The sequence below is a fragment of the Micromys minutus genome (genome assembly GCF_963924665.1).
Source record: "Micromys minutus genome assembly, chromosome: 26".
In the NCBI taxonomy this organism is placed as follows: domain Eukaryota; kingdom Metazoa; phylum Chordata; class Mammalia; order Rodentia; family Muridae; genus Micromys; species Micromys minutus.
Window position 1 is genome coordinate 22,375,169 of NC_137961.1, and position 16,393 is coordinate 22,391,561.

At 35.2% G+C, this 16,393-nt stretch overlaps 1 protein-coding gene across 1 annotated transcript in view; it reads right to left on the bottom strand.

The window, feature by feature from the left end:
• CNBD1 (cyclic nucleotide binding domain containing 1) overlaps positions 1-16,393 on the bottom strand; it is a gene marked incomplete at both ends in the record, with an annotated part of 312,854 nt that overhangs the window by 291,457 nt on the left and 5,004 nt on the right. The window contains one exon of the mRNA XM_080938558.1: positions 6,346-6,418. Coding sequence (XP_080794684.1) covers positions 6,346-6,418 — 73 coding nt within the window. The remainder of the gene's footprint in view (positions 1-6,345; positions 6,419-16,393) is intronic.

The following is a 16,393-nucleotide window of genomic DNA, read 5'->3' on the forward strand; positions in this document are numbered from 1 at the left end:
ACAAAGCAATTGTGTTTAAAAAAAAAAACTGCATGGTATTGGTATAGAGATAGTCAAGTAGACCAATGAAACAGAATAGAAGATCCAGAAATGAACCTTCATGCATATGGTCACTTGATCTTTGACAAAGGAGCTAAAACATTCAATAGAAAATGACAGCCTCTTCAACAAGTGGTATTGGTTCAACTGGCAGTCAGCATGCAGAAGAATGCAAACCAATTCTTTCTTATCTTTTTGTACAAAGCTCAAGTGCAAGTGGATCAAAGTTCTTCACATAAAACCTGGTACACTAAACTATTAGAAGAGAAAGTGCAGGAAATCTTAAAACACATAAGCACAGGGGAAAAGTTCCTGAACAGAACACAAATGGCCTATGATCTAAGATTGATAAATAGTTCTCATAAGATTGCAAAGTTTCTGTAAGGCTAAGAACACTGTCAAGAAAGCAAAACAGCAAGTCATCAGACTGGGAAAGGATCTTTACCAACCCTACATCTGATAGAGGTCTAATATCTAATATATATAAAGAATTCAAGAAGTTAGACTCAATTTAATCAAACAATCCTATTTTTAAAAATGTTGTACAGAGCTAAACAAAGAATTCTCAACTGAGGAATACGAAATGGCTGAGAAGCACTTAAAGAAATGCTCAACATCCCTAGTCATGCAAATCAAAACAACACTGAGATTCTACCTCACACCAGTCAGAATGGCTAAGATCAAAAACTCAGATGACAGCAGATGCTGCTAAAGATGTGGAAAAAAAGAAACACTCATCCATTCTTTGTAGGGTTGCAAGCTGATACAACCACTCTGGAAATCAGTCTGGTGGTTCCTTAGAAAACTAGACATAGTACTACCTGAAGACCCACCTATTCCACTTCTGGGTATATACCCCAAATATGCTCCAACATATAACAAGGACACATGGTCCACCATGTTCATAGAAGCCTTACTTATAATAGCCAGAAGCTGGAAAGCACCCAGATGTTTTTCAGTAGATGAATGAATACAGAAAATGTGGTATATTTATACAATAAAGTACTACTCAGCTATTACAAACAATGACTTCATGAAATTCCTAGGTAAATGGATGGAACTAGAGAATATCGTTCTGAGTGAGGTGATCCAGTTACGAAGAGCACACATGCTATGCAGTCACTGTTAGTTGAATACTAACTCCAGAAAGCTCTGAATACCCAAGAAACAACTCACAAACCATATGAAGCGCAAAAAGAAGGAAGGTCAAAATGTGGAAGCTTCAGTCCTTCTTAGAAAAACAAAAAAAAGAAAAGGAAAAATCTCATGTATTTATTAAGTATTATTATGTAAAAATTTTTGTGAGCTATAATCATATTTTATAAAATAAATAAATTTTTAAAAAGCTATAGAAGTAATTCTTTTCTCTACATGCAACTTGTGCTATAGATCTGAGAAATGCATTCTAAACTGTGATCTGAATAGATAGATCATCTTTTGATTGCATTAAATCAAGTATATCCCAAAATATGGACACTAATTTAATTTTTTTAACTTTATCTTATACAAATGTGTCAGAATCTACTTCACCCACTTTGTAGTAATTCTCAACATAAAGCAGATGGTATTCATGTTTGAAAATGTGTCAAAGAAGTGAAACAGACAGCCTAGTGCTTCGCCTGGAGGTGACATAATTTTCAGAGCAAATGTCTAAGTATCCTTACGATACTGACGATATATGCTATATCTCACAGTAACTGTTGTGGTAGTATATGTCTACATCTGTATCTCCTAGATTCAGGGACCATGAAATTAAGTGAGAAAAGCATACAAGATGGTATAATAAGGTAAGAAACAGGTAAACTTAAGCAAGAAGGCCTACAAGAAGAAATTCCTGGCCCAGCCATTAAAGGTATACTTTTAGAACTTAAATATTACAAGCCTAATGTGGTCAAATCCAGTCACTGTCTCTATAGAATCTATAAATCTATCTTTTATTTTGAATATTTTTAATTGAGCATCTTTATTTTAAAAAACAAATAAAAATGTACAGATTTTAAGCATTTTTTCATAAAAGTATATGAATACATTTTTGTCAGTACTTGATTTTTTTTAAAGGTTTGATAGTGTGCATTAAGATATTACTCATTACAATGAGCATAAAGTACATGTAAAACAGGATGTAACATGGAATTAGTCAAAGTTTTCTTGGTGTGTAAAGATTAAGCATATGGTTTGTCATTTTCTTATTTTTTTGGCCTTTGTTTTTCTTGAACTTCATATAGTCTGTGAGTTGTTCAGAGCTTTCTTGGGTTAGTATCCAATTATCAGTGACTGCATATTATGTCTGTTCTTTTGTGGCAGGATTACCTCACTCAGGATGATGGTTAATAACTCTCATGACTGATTGTTACTCTCCTCTAAAACCAAATTTATACACTGAAGCCTTAAACCTCCATTATGAGTATATTTGGTGACAAGGGACATTTAAAGATATACTCGAACTCTGCAACAAAAAAATAAAAAAATAAAAACAGACTGTTGGAGAAGTCTTTGAAATAAATATAAAAATAAGTAGTTTTATAAATTTGAGTTATTATTTAGACAGTCAGTGAATAAGGAAATATTGATTACAGGGTTTTAAGTAATTTCCTCAATTAATGTAACGTGAAAATTATGTAAATATAGATGTCTTTCAGTGCTAGGATTTTTCTATTCTTAGTGTAGATACAGTCTGACAAGGAAGGAAGAAAGCCAGGCTGCATGTCAAGAAGTTAGGTAATGGTGCCTAGGACTCTGGGTAATACATAACACCTCCACATCTAACAACAGCACACTTAACGTTATTACAGCTGAATTCAAGCAAGCGAAATATAAAGAGGGAAGAAGACATGTACCTATATTGGACTCTGAAAAATATCTTCCATCTGATATCCTAAATGTCTTCTCCACATCTAAGTTGAAGCCTATGAAAACAAGCCAGCAAAAAGAAAACTTTCATATCAGTAAAAGCCATATTTTTCAATGACCTGGGTTCAAACTGAGTGGTTTCTTCAGCAACAGAATCCAACTGCCAAGTTCCGGTTGGCACTAAGAAGTGGCAATAGCATGCATTGCTTGGAAAAGTTTCTGAATCAACAATTCATAGTAAAAGAAATAAAGAAAAAGATTTGATAGACTCCTAAAATCCCAACATAGAAACGTTCTTTCACTCAAACCAACGAAACAACAACAGCAAAACAAAAAATCCTTTATAGCCTAAAGAAAAAGAATAAATGGTTTATCAAAGTAAACTACTTGAGGTACATGCTGTACACATACTAGATGAAAATGTATTACACAATATTTTATGTGTTCCATATTCTCTTCAGGCTCTCAATAAAATGTTCACTGATAAATTATATATTTATGCATTTATCACCAGGCAATTCGCATTTTTTGTTTTAAATTAAATAACCCAGAAAAGTTTAACCAAATTCTCTTCTTACAGATCGTTTCCACCTGAATTTGTCTTTTAAGTAATGTAGTCTTACACATTTTCCTGATGACTTGAAAGAAATATGAGTACTGTCCTTTCACAACCATGGGAGCAGATGAAGGTTGATATACATTATCTGAGAATATTTAGGAACCTTCGTAATGGATAGTCATGTCAAAACACTAAATAGGTAGATGAAAATTGCCATGTAATGATGCTAATAATTTTAACATTAAGTAAGCCCTTTATCTAAAGAGGTCATTCAATCAGTGATCTCCCCAGATACTGCCTTGTAGCACAACTCTTGTCAATCTTCTCTCTGCTTACCTTAAAACTACTTTACAAACATAATTCTCCTGCTATGAAATCATTTGATCACCTTCCTCACTTATGAACACAATTTGGTAGCCATTATGTTTATGATTCAAAGTGATTTATCAACATAGAAGTGTGTATAATAGTTATATACCAACAGGTATTTAACCACAGAGGTTAAATCTTTGCTTTCCCTTTTAAAGACATCCCTAAGCAAACTTATAAAAGATGGGTCAGAAATGTGATTTTAAGAAGTACTTTAGAGAAGAAAGGGGAAAAAATCTGTAAACCCAAGGCATTCTCTCAAAATCAATATGACTGAAGAAAGGGCACAGGGCACATAGACAGTGGTAACCATGCTATCATAACTTCAAAACCACAAGTAAAATAAAAATAATAATAAAGGCTGTGGTGGTTTGCATGTCAATTATCCACATAGGCCCATATGTGTAAATAATGGTTCCTCAGTTGGAGAACAGGGAACAAATCTGATTGGCCTTGCTAGAGTAGGTGTGGTATTGTTTTTATGAGGAATAGGCTTTGAGGCTTTAAAAACCCAACCAGACCCAATGTCTCTCTCTGGCTTCTATCTGCAGATCTGGAAACAGACTCTCATCAGCTTCTCCAGTGCTATGGCTGTCTGCTTCCTGCAATGATGATCATGGACTAAGTATCTAAAACCGGAGAGAAGCCTCCAATTAAATGCTTTTAGGAGTTGCCCTGGTCATAGAATTTTTCACAGAAAGATGTACCAGGGACTGGGATACTGCTAGGTAAGCCTGACCAGGCTGTGTTTTAGGAAGGGTATAAAAGACTTTGAGACTTTGGACTAAAAAAGTAGTTGAATATTTTAAACAGGACTTAATGGCTCATACAGTATAGAGGATAATTTAGACTCTATACTTATAGTTATAGCTGGTGAGGTTTCAGAGGGGACAATATTAATAAATGGATTATAAACCATTCTTGTGGTGCTTCACCAAAGACTGTGGCTGCTCTTTGCCTTTGTCCTAAAAATCTACCTGAAGCTAAATCAAAGAGATTTAAATTAATGCCATTAGCAAAGAGTTCAAGAAAATCTAGTAGCGACAGTATTATGTAGTTACTAGTGATCATTCTTATGAAGATCTGTAATAAAAAAGAACAAGCTGGCACAAAGAAACCCAAAAGTTACAGTTTGAAAAGAACAAGAGCACCGGGATATGTGATTCTGGAGCCAAGTCCTGTACTCAAGGAGGAAAATGTCTAAAGAAAGGACTCACAATAGAATAAAAAAAGTTGTGCCCTCAGAGCAAGAACCCAACTAGCTAAGCTTCCAACATAGGGAAAGGGATTAAAGGAAGTTTTAAACAGCAAAAGAATCTACTGAAAACATAATGCTTATGGAAATGCAATCTAAGGAGGGTGCCAGTTCCAAAGCTAGTGTGCAGAATAAATGGACATCTTAGCCCTTGTTGTTCTAGATTTAGAGTCAAGAAAAATGCATTACAGGTTTATTAGAAGAAAAGCTGCTGAGACCAGAAATGGAACAGGGAAGGCCCAACGAGGTGAAGTTGGGGATTGCATCAGGGACTTGAAGATGTTGGAGAAGTCAGATCCATGGGATAGCTGTAGAGATAAACTCTAAGGGCCCGTGCAATCAGCCCCGTAGAGAGAAGTGTGGTGCAGTCAGCAAATCTGGAAGAAAAGGACTATTTAATAAACCTTTTAAGATCAGACACTGCTGCAGAATATGACATTTGCCATGCTGAATGGCCTTGCTTTCGTGCAATAATTCTTCCCTTCTGGGATGGTAGTGGATATTCTGTGCCATTGCATATTGAAAATACTTAATTTTGTTTTTTTTCTTTTCTTTTTACATACCTGTCTGTTTCTGCCCAGTGATGCTAATGGACTAGCCTTATAAAACTGTAACCAAGCTCCCAACTCCCAAGAGCTGTCTTGGCCATCACAGCAACACAAAAGCTACTAAATTAGCAACAAAACACATTTTAAAGTTCTGTGTTGAATTGCCAGGCCTCTTAGGAATCCTAAACTCTGAGCAGGACTAGTTCCATTCCCGTGTCCCCAGACTACATCCCTGTTCCCTTCTCAGGAGCTCATGTCCCACAGTGTTTGTTTTCAACCATTTATGGCTTTCTGCCTGTGACTTTTTTCACTAAAAAGAGCCCAGCTTGGAATGAATTACATTTATTTTGTAATGTATTTTGTAGTAAATTGGTTAACTCCCTTTCTCTCTCTTTCCCTCCCCTTTCCCCCTCCCTCCCTTTCTCCCTCCTTCTCTCTCTCTCTCTCTCTCTCTCTCCTCTCTCTCTCTCTCTCTCTCTCTCTCTCTCTCTCTCTCTCTCTCTCTCTCTCTCTTCTCTCTCTCTCTCTCTCACACACACACACCCACATAACCAATATATATTTTCAATATGTAGAAATAAACACTGGGTTTCAGTTGAATTTCTTCATGTATTAAATCAGGTACCTGTGAGAATTAGCACCTTTTCTATTACTACACATTATTCATAAACAAGTAGAGGTATCATTTTCTCTATGATAGAAAAAGAAAAGCGTGAGTAACTCACTCGCTCTCTAGTCCTCTAATGTGGCATAAGGCATTCAACTGACCATAATTAATGTTTTTGCTCAGTCTCAGGCCTGAAAAACAAAATCAATTAAAAGTGTGAGTAATTTTCTGTTATCTTATTAAGCAAGTGTATAAGTGGCATTTAATTGGAAACATTCATCATAGTGAAGAAAAACATTCAGTAACCATGAAGTGAGATATTGTATTCACAGTCTGTAATACACAAATAAAATTCAGTATGATAATTAAGGTAAGTATAGAATTCACATTTAAAATGCGCTTTGATCGTTTATACTACATATGCCTACCTCTTCGTCCCTGTTACCCCATCTAACTCTCCCCCATGAACTTCACATCTACGTTTGTTCTTTTTAAATGTCCATGGAGTTTAATTGGTATTAATCACTTAAAGCATAGGTGTAGGACCATCTACTGGACATGGGTAAGTTCTTAGAAAAAAAATGGGCTTCTTTTCCCTAAAAGCTACCAGTTTCTTATAGCTACAAAGCTACAGGTAGCCTCTTCCAGTTCCATGCCAAAATGGTTTTGGTTTGATCTTGTACAAGACTTGTATAGCTTCACTGAGTTCACAAATGTAGTTGTCTTGTCATATTCGTAAGAAAGGAATTTCCATCAGTATTTCTTATCCTCTGACTACAAAAATCTTTCTGGTTCCTCTTATGCATGTTTCTCAAGCAGTTGGGGGTAGGATTCATGATATACATTCTGCTTAGGGCTGAGAATCAAATAGTCACTTATTTTTAAATTGGCCTCTTATGGGGTCTCTTATGAAATACTTGTCCACATTAAAAGTGCAGTAACTATGATAAGAGATATCAATTGTTCTAAACTTTGGTATAAAGCTAAGTACTTAGAAGGCACTTTGACACTACATTTACTTAGCAAACTACTTTTCTCCTAGGGTCTATGGCCAAGTCTATGGCCAGGCTTACAGGGCCAGATATGAGTTCCCTCTGAAGGAATAGGCATGATATCAAGTTGAAAATTCATTGGATAACTCAGTGATAAATCAATAGCCTTCATACTATTGATTCCCTTGCCATGTCAGTGGTTATTTTAGCTCATACGGTTCATAGCTGGATAATTGTCGACAGTTCTTTTTTTCCTCCAGCTGCCTGCACAGAAATTTCTGTCCCTATGAAAGCAAGCCAGCAGGAAGAAAGCTTCTGAATCAGCACCAGCTCTGTTTTCCCATGATCTGGGATCAAAATAGGTAATGTTTTCAAAAATTAAGACTTAACATCAAGTTCTGGAGGGCAACTAATAAGAATGTCAATACCCTGTATTTCTAGGGTGGTGATGGGGACACATCTGCAACAAACGTAGAAGACATTGCTTATCAGCTAGTTGAAGTTTTTAACTTTGGAAGAAGCACAATATTGCATTGTAAGGTAATGCCAGTTAAAGTCTTTTAAACTGTAATCAATACATTTATCGTTAGTAGATTTATAGATGGCTTTTTCAAACAGAGTTTAATTTTTTGATCTAGAAGAAAGTTTGGCAATTTTTAATTGCAGTAAAGAGTGAAATTGGTATGAGTCATAGTAATTTAATTTCTCTGGGATAAAAAAGAGTCTTTCAGAATTATTTGCCAAGATCTTTAACATTCAAACTGGTCTCAGAACTACTTTAGACACAATACAAGGAAAAGTTCTTCTGGTACTTTCTATTTCTTCTACTATCTTCTCCCTCCTCATGTCCCTTTCTTCTCTCATACTTTTCTTATAAAGTCCCAGCTATGCCAAGCTACTTAAGCCCATGCAAGGAGCTATCACTGATGCTGAAGCTTCAGAGAGTTTCACAGCATGTAGAATCAATTTCCAATTGAGAAACATCACAAAAGACTCCTTAAGAAATAAAAGTCCTGCTCACATCCAAGAAACCAATTAACTGATTCTTTTTCAGTGCCATAATGAGCAAACATCTTTCAGACAAGGTACAACAACGTGCGTAGTGTGTCTTCAGAGTGATACCCATCATGTCTGCATCACAAGCCCTCTGATTACTCCAGAACAATCGGTGTTCTTAGAAATGTTATTAGAAATCTGAGATGAAACACAGTAAGAAATACTAACTTATATTCGTTTTTCATTCCTTATTGAAAAGTTATTGAGAAAAGAAGTTTTTAATGTACTTCTCAAGCCCTTCAGTGATCGTATTGTAATCACAAGGAATTGGTATATACAAATGTATACATTCTAATTCAGGGTTCCAGAATCATAAAATTGGGGTTTTCTATGGATCCCAGATGACTTTGAAATTAACCTGTTTTCTAGGTAGGAAAATAAAATAAAAGGAATTAAAGTAGAAAAGTTATTGCTATTCGAACATCATAGTTATTGGTAAATTTAGGATTATACTATTCATAAGATTTTAGACACTTCCCTACCCATATTTCTCATGCAAACTTGAGCTGATAAAGACTGTGTTTTAGTTTATGAGTCATATAGTTCTATTTATTTCAAATGAATTAAAATAAAGCTTTGGTATACATATTTGATATACTATTATTTCTGGTGTGAATAATATAAAATGTTAGTCATAATAGGCGGTTAAGCAGATGGATTAGGAAGAGACTTGTATTAAGTACACATTAATACATTTTTCTAACATGGTTGATGAGCAGGATCAGTAATAGCTTCAATGAGTTATGTAAAGGTCAGGGGGTAGCTGCCATAGAGATTGAGGGAGAGAGCTTAAATTTGGGAAATTCTGACGACTAAATGCACCCATGACACTAGCATCCAATATGTCCAATACTCCTCAGTTAGGACAATTTACAAAAGAAGAGGAAGCAGAGAGGGAAGAAGAGGAGAATGTTACAAAATAAAGAGTTTAAGAATAGAGTTGCTGCACTGCCTCAGACAGATGCAGACAACCACAGCCAAACAGTGCGTGGAGCTTGGGAACTCTTATGGAAGAATAGGAAGAAGCAGTGGAGATATGGACCCTGAAAAGACCTCCTCCAGCACAGGACCCAGACAGGGAGGGATTGAGATCAGACCACCAACCTGCCTATAAAATTTTGACCCTAAATTGGTTCCGTCTAAAAGAAATGTAGGGGCAAAGATAGACTGGAGACTCAAGAAATGGCTGACCAGTAACCAGCTCTGTATGAGACCTGTCAGAAGCCTCACACTGTTGATGTTAGGTTGTGCTTACAAACAGAAGCCTAGCCTAGTAATCTTCTGAGAAGCTCTAACTAGCACATGACTGAGAGGATGCTGGTACCTACCAACAAACATTTTAAAGAGGTCAGAACTCCTATGGAAGAGTTAAGAGAAGGTTTGAAGTCCTTCAAAGAAATGGCAACTTCACAGGAAAACCAACAGTGTCAACTAACCTGGAACCCTGGAAGCTTCCAGAGAGTCAGCAACCAAAGAGCATACATGGGCTGGCCCAAGACTCCCAACACAAATGTAGCAGAGGACTACCATATATAGTCTCAGTGGGAAAGGTTGTGCCTAATCCTGTAGAGACTTGAGGTTCCAGGGTGTGGGGGATGCACTCTCAGAAGTGAAGAGGAGGGGAAAGAAGGGGAGAAGTCTGCAAGGGGAAATGGAAAGAGGGGTAGCATTTGAGATGTATATTAATTAATTAAAAGAAAGAAGGAAAACATACAGATATCTTTGAAAAAGCCTAAGAATTGCTAGTAAAGACTAGGAAAAATAAAATTTCACAATTTTTTATATAAAAAAACTTGCATAATAAAGAGCAATCAGGAGTCCAAAATTCCGTTCTTAGCTTAGAACTGCGCAGTAAGCTCAAAACCAATATAGACTGTTCTATAAACTTACATGTTTATAGAACACTTAATTCATCAAAATATGTCTCATTACTGAGCCTGTTCTAGGCAGTGTTTGTTATAAGAGTGTTGATATGAAGAGTTTTAGACATGTAATAGGTGTTGCCTTTCAAAGCAAATTACTTAAAAATAAAAAGACTACATGTTTCAGTGTGAAACTGCGACTATTGAAAAGAGGATCTCTTGATTCTTTTTTTTTATTGATCAAATCAGGAATAAAACATAAATATGAATAAGCTACCGAGTTTACATTTGTTTTCTAGTCTTTTTTTTTCTTTCCTGAAATGCTTTAGTCCAGATTTTGACAAAAGTAACAGGGTCTTAACCTTAAAGTGGGGTTAAAATCAAAGATTTTAACCACAGTACATGTGAAAAAGGATTTGAAGCTGATGGCTGTAAATTAATCTCACACTAGAAACTCACTCTGCAATTAAATATCTGTCTATTGTCATATTGGGCATATGACCATTGATTATTAATAAGATGAAAAATTGTTCTAGTAAATGTCAGTTCTTACTTTTGTCACCTATTAAAGTATGTATGTACAGATGACATTGTTCTCCTAATAAAAAGTGGTCACACACACAGTAAATGGTTTCTGGTTTTCTTTTATTGTTACTCTTGTTGTTCTTATTATTTTGCTGTTTGTTTGGTTGGGTTTTTTGTTTTATTTGTTTGATTGTTTGGTTGGTTATGTGGTTTCTTTGATAAGGAGATATTAACTCACCCATCAAAGAAAAGTTGGAAAAACAATTTATACTTAATCATAAAACATGTTTACTGTGAACATATACAGCGTGTGTTTTAGAGTACATAATAAAAAGAGCTACTCTGATGAAATTGAGTCTCAGAACAAATTTTTATTTTGCCAGTACAGAAGCCAACACAGAGACATTTAAGAAACATCCCTAACATTCCACATCTACTAATTTTGTTCCTTAGAACAAGAGAGATTTTAATCATTTTTTTTTTAATTCTCAGTGAGGTGAAAGCATGGAGCCATTGAGAAAATGTCACAGTGACCCTATGGAAATGTCACAATACAAGGAATTGGAAAACAGGAGAGTGGGACCTCTTTAAAAGGTTTCTGTGCACACTAATAATTAAACCAATGACAAGTAGAACCTTTCTTAATATAATTATCAGCACATAAGTAATGAGTTTGGTAATAATAAAAACCAGAAATAGTAACAACAAATTTGCTCCCCTTATACTATAAGAAGCAAACAGTGAACTTTTGCATAAGACTGTAGTATTTAAAAAAAACTTAACAGGAGAATATTAAAGGATTATGAGCATGATCAAAGTGTTTTATATACTTAGATCAGAGGTCCAAATCTAGGAAAAAAAATAAGGTGTCAATAACTCTATGCATGTTGAGAGTTCATTCAGTGTACCTTTGTTAATGATCAATAGAGAACTTATTTACATCTATTATCTATTTGTCATTGTTTTTATGAAATTCCAACTGTAATATTCTTTCAAATAATATTGAAAGGCATTTGACACAACTAAATAAACCATTTAGGCAGGCCTATCTTCAAAATCATGGACCTTGAATGCTATTTATTTATCAGCTGCCTTAGTTGACCCAAACTCCATAACAGTAGTCTGCAAGTCAGATTTGCTTCTGCCTCTTCTTTGCCTGTAAAATGTCTCTGGTCCTCTCCTCTTCCATTTCTTTCTCTGCCTATCTCCATCTCTACAGCTACAAGGCTAATACCTGCAAACCTGCCTTCACAATGCACCTTCATCAGGTAATTACCTCTCTTCTGCTGCTAATCCTCTTCTACCTGCTTCCCTTTCCTCATCCTAAAATGTAGCTCTAGATATGTAGTTCAGACACCTTTTCCTGGTCTAATCAGATAGTGTTGCAGCATTGCTTGGCCTAGCTCCAGCCGAAAATTCCATTCACTGGTTCAATCTGAAGCAAGCTAGATTCTTACTCCAGAAACTCAGATGAAGAAAGTTCATATGCACAAGTGACAGGTAAAGACAAAATTATCAATAATAAAGATGGAATATCATTAAATCCACTAGTCCTATAGAAATGTTCTTTAATGTAAACTATCTAAATGAATCTGGACACAACATTTCCATGAACAATAAATATAGTTTTCAAAGAATTCAGGGAGTTTAAAGAATACACAAATATCCCAGTGAGTTTCCTCAATAAGAGAACAATACATAGCTGAGTGGTGGCCAAGAAAATAAAATATATGGCTGAAGAAAATGACAAAGAAAATTCAGACTTTAAAATCAGAACTGAAGAAAGAAAAATATTAATGAGGACTCAAGCTTAAGTGAATATGTAACTAAAGAACACCTCACTATCCCAATGAGAAAACCTAAGAGCCAGACCTTTGAGTAGAATGGTCAATTAGAGTGAAGTCAATCAGGACTCAAATATAAAACTGAAGAATGAGCCCAAACAGCAAACAAGTAAAATATTTTAAGATATAAAATGAATATGTAAAAATTCTGGAGTACTATTGAGACAATAAATTCTTAGACCTAATAATAATGTCAACAAAATTTCAGGGTATAAATAAACACACACACAGCAAGGCCATCAATGTTCTATATACTAATAATAAAAACATTAGGAAACATATCCTAATAATTTAACGTTTATTAGAAAATATAAAGACCCTAAATAACCAAAGTTCAGTTGCAGAAGTATCATAATACCAGACTTTAAATCACACTATAAAACCATAGGGACAAAGACAGCACAGTACCAATAGAAAACATACATGTAGAGTGATGTCATAAAAGAGAGAACTCAAAAATAATTTGAACATTCCATTTTGTTTTCTATTGCAGTGATAAAAAGACCAACCAAAGCCAACATGTAAAAGAACATTAATGATTTACTTGGGTTACATTTCCAAATTATCATTCATCACTGAGGAAAGGCAAGGCATAAACTCAAGGCAGGAAACTGAATCCAGGAATTAAAGCAGCAGCCATGGAGAAACTCTGGCCCCTTGATTTGCTCTTCTGGCCTGCTTAATGTGTCTTTCTGTACAGCCCAGGCCTCCTGTCCAGGCCTTATACCACATACACATTGATAGCTGGAACCTCCTCCACCTATTATCAGTCAACCAAATGCCCAATAGACATGCCCATGACCTAATATGAAAGAGTCAGATGTTCAGTTGGGACTCATTTTCCTAGATATGTCTAGGTTTGTATGACGATGGTAAAACTAACCAGCCAAAAATGTAATTGGGAAAAACAGAGACTTTCAATCAAATGGTGTTGAGAATACTGGATATGCACCTAAACAATAATTAAGTTGTTCCATATCTCACCTGCATAAGAATAAATTTAAAAATAGATCAATGATCATAATATAAAACCTAAAACACTGAAACTGGAGGAAAACACTTCGAGCTATAGACACAGGCAAGAACCTTCTGAAAATTACTCTGATAGGAGAGGAAGTAACCCTAAGAACTGACAAATAGGATTACATGACACTAAAGAACTTCTGCACAGCACAGAAAACTGCCATCAGGGTGAAGAGGCAGGTTACATTCGGAAGAAAAATCTTTGCCAACTATATGTCATTCAGTGGGTACACACACACACACACACACACACACACACACACACACACACACACACACACACACGTTTATATAAACTGAAAACTTAAAGGCAAAACTCAAATCTTCCAATCAATAAGTGGGCCAGTGAACTGGCCAGATACTTCTCAGAGCACACAAAACTAATGGCTAATAACATGTTTGAAGTATTTAAGATCCTTGGATATTAGTGAACTACAAATTGAAAGTGATTTTAGATTTCATTTCACCCCAGTCAGAATGGCTATCATCAAGAAAACAAATGAGCCAACATGTGATTGCCTAGGCCATCATGGGATGCATTGTAAGATGCTGTCTAAATAAACAAAGATGAAAATAACTGAGAAGATGGTGTTTCTGTATAATTGTGCATAGAAATGTATGCACATATATATGGACATAATAAATTCAGATAAAAGTGGGTCATGGTCAGGTATCAGGGAAAGTAGCATAAAGGGCTGTAAGAAGACAAAGAAAGGAGAAGTGAAAAATGTTATAATTGCAGTTAAAAACAAATTTAAAAAAATAAAGTATTCATACAACTTAGAAGAGATTCAAGAGGAGTTAAAAGGCAGATGGAAGGCTAGTCTGGAAAAAAAGAGTCCAAACAGAGCAAGCAGAAAAGACAAGTTCAACCAGGAGATCAAAAATAATATATCATATTCCAAAATGCCATAATAAGGTGATTCCTTCCATACTAATTTTGACAGACTAACAGTATTTAAACCATATATAATGGTCTGGTTGAAACAGCAAAACTAGCTAGAAACAGACGATCATTTTATCAGTTATATTCCAATGATCTAGACCTAGAATGCACAGAAGTTATTTTAATATAAGCAGCTAATGCAAAGACTTGACAGAGAAACATTTCAGAACAGAAGAGACAGAGACAGCAGCTAGCACCCAGGAAGCAACTATCACATTCTTCTCGAAGAAGCCCGGAAAATAGTTGAATTATTAAACTACTTGGATGCTGTTTATTTATTGCTTAAATAGAAAAAAAGAAAGAAAACAGGGCTGAATCTATACAAAACAAGAAACAGAAAAAAACACACAAAACAAATAGCAAACAGTTTCTGTAGCTTAGTTTTTCCCACTTTCCATCTTTCTTCTAACATCACATCATTGTGGATAGATATGGGCAGCAATCAGAGTGTCAGGTTTAAAGAACAGACAACTATCCAATAAATTATATGCAAGATGTTTACTACATTCAAGGTCAAATGTACAACCATTAAGATAAATAAAGCATATATGAATGTTATCAAGAAACGATACCCCTATTCTATAGGATGATAACAGGTAGCATTATTAAGTAAAAACAATGCTATTTATGTGAATAAAATACCCTACCATACATACCTTTAAAAGTTCATTCCCATGTTCATATAAAGTATCAATAACTTATAAATGAACATACTTCCCCATATTATTTAAAGATTCAATGGGATTCTGCAATAATCCAACTGTTATTTCTCACCAGCATAGAAAATCAATCTTCAAATTCATACAGAACACCAACAAAAGACTCTTCTCAATCAAATCAATCTTCAGTGAAGAGAACAAAGCTCATTCCAAAAGAAAAAAAATCGTACCAAAACTTACAATCAAAGTGGCACAACACTGCTGTAAAAGTAGACATAGCAGCAAACAGAACTGCGTTTTTCATTCTCCACCCATTTACCTTTAGTTAGTGTTCAACAAAAATTTTCCCAACATGAATTTAGAAGAGATAATATTTTCAGGAACTGGTACTGGGAAAAGTAGATACCCACATGAAGAAGATAAAAAAGAGAGAGAGAAAATTTTATGCCTCCCCCCCCACATGTACTTTTTAAAATAATCAGCACATATATATTAGATTTAACTGCAAACCCTGAAATTTAAAAAACTCTAAAGTAGATGGACAGGAAAAGAAGCTGCAATCATGTCAGTCAGACAAATGCTTTTTTGTATATAACAACGACAACAACAACAAAGCCATAGGCAGCAAAAAAAAAGAGAAAAATGAATACACACACACACACACACACACACACACACACACACACACACATATATATATATATATATATATATATATATATATATATATATATCCTATGAGCAGTGAAAATATCAGTTAACATTGAAGAGACAGGTATAGAATGGAATAAAATCCTGGCAAGTCATATACGTATCTCAGAGGAGACTGTGTGTGGCTTTTCCTAGGGAGATAGGAAAAAAATGTACAATCTATCAAGAGACTGCTGATAACCAAACTCCCTAGCTTTATAGTCAAGTGCTCTCTACTAGTATGATATACCACTAACCAAAAACAGTTTTGAGGGTGAGAAAAGGCTTTACTTTAGCTTATGGAATGTAGGCCATAACCTTAAGAAGCCATTTCTAGGGAAGTCAGCCTGCTGGGGAGCTTCTCCATTTTCCTGTATTCATATGCCCCTCTTGTCATTTGAATGGAATTTCCCCTTATGCCTGCCCCACAATCATCCCTTCCCAAGCATCAGTACTGACAGGTTTAAGGGATGATAATCATCATTTTAACCATAGAGGAATATTGTATCAATGGAAATATAAAAAGTAGGAGACAGTGATAGATTTTGGCCACATCATGAAGGATATAA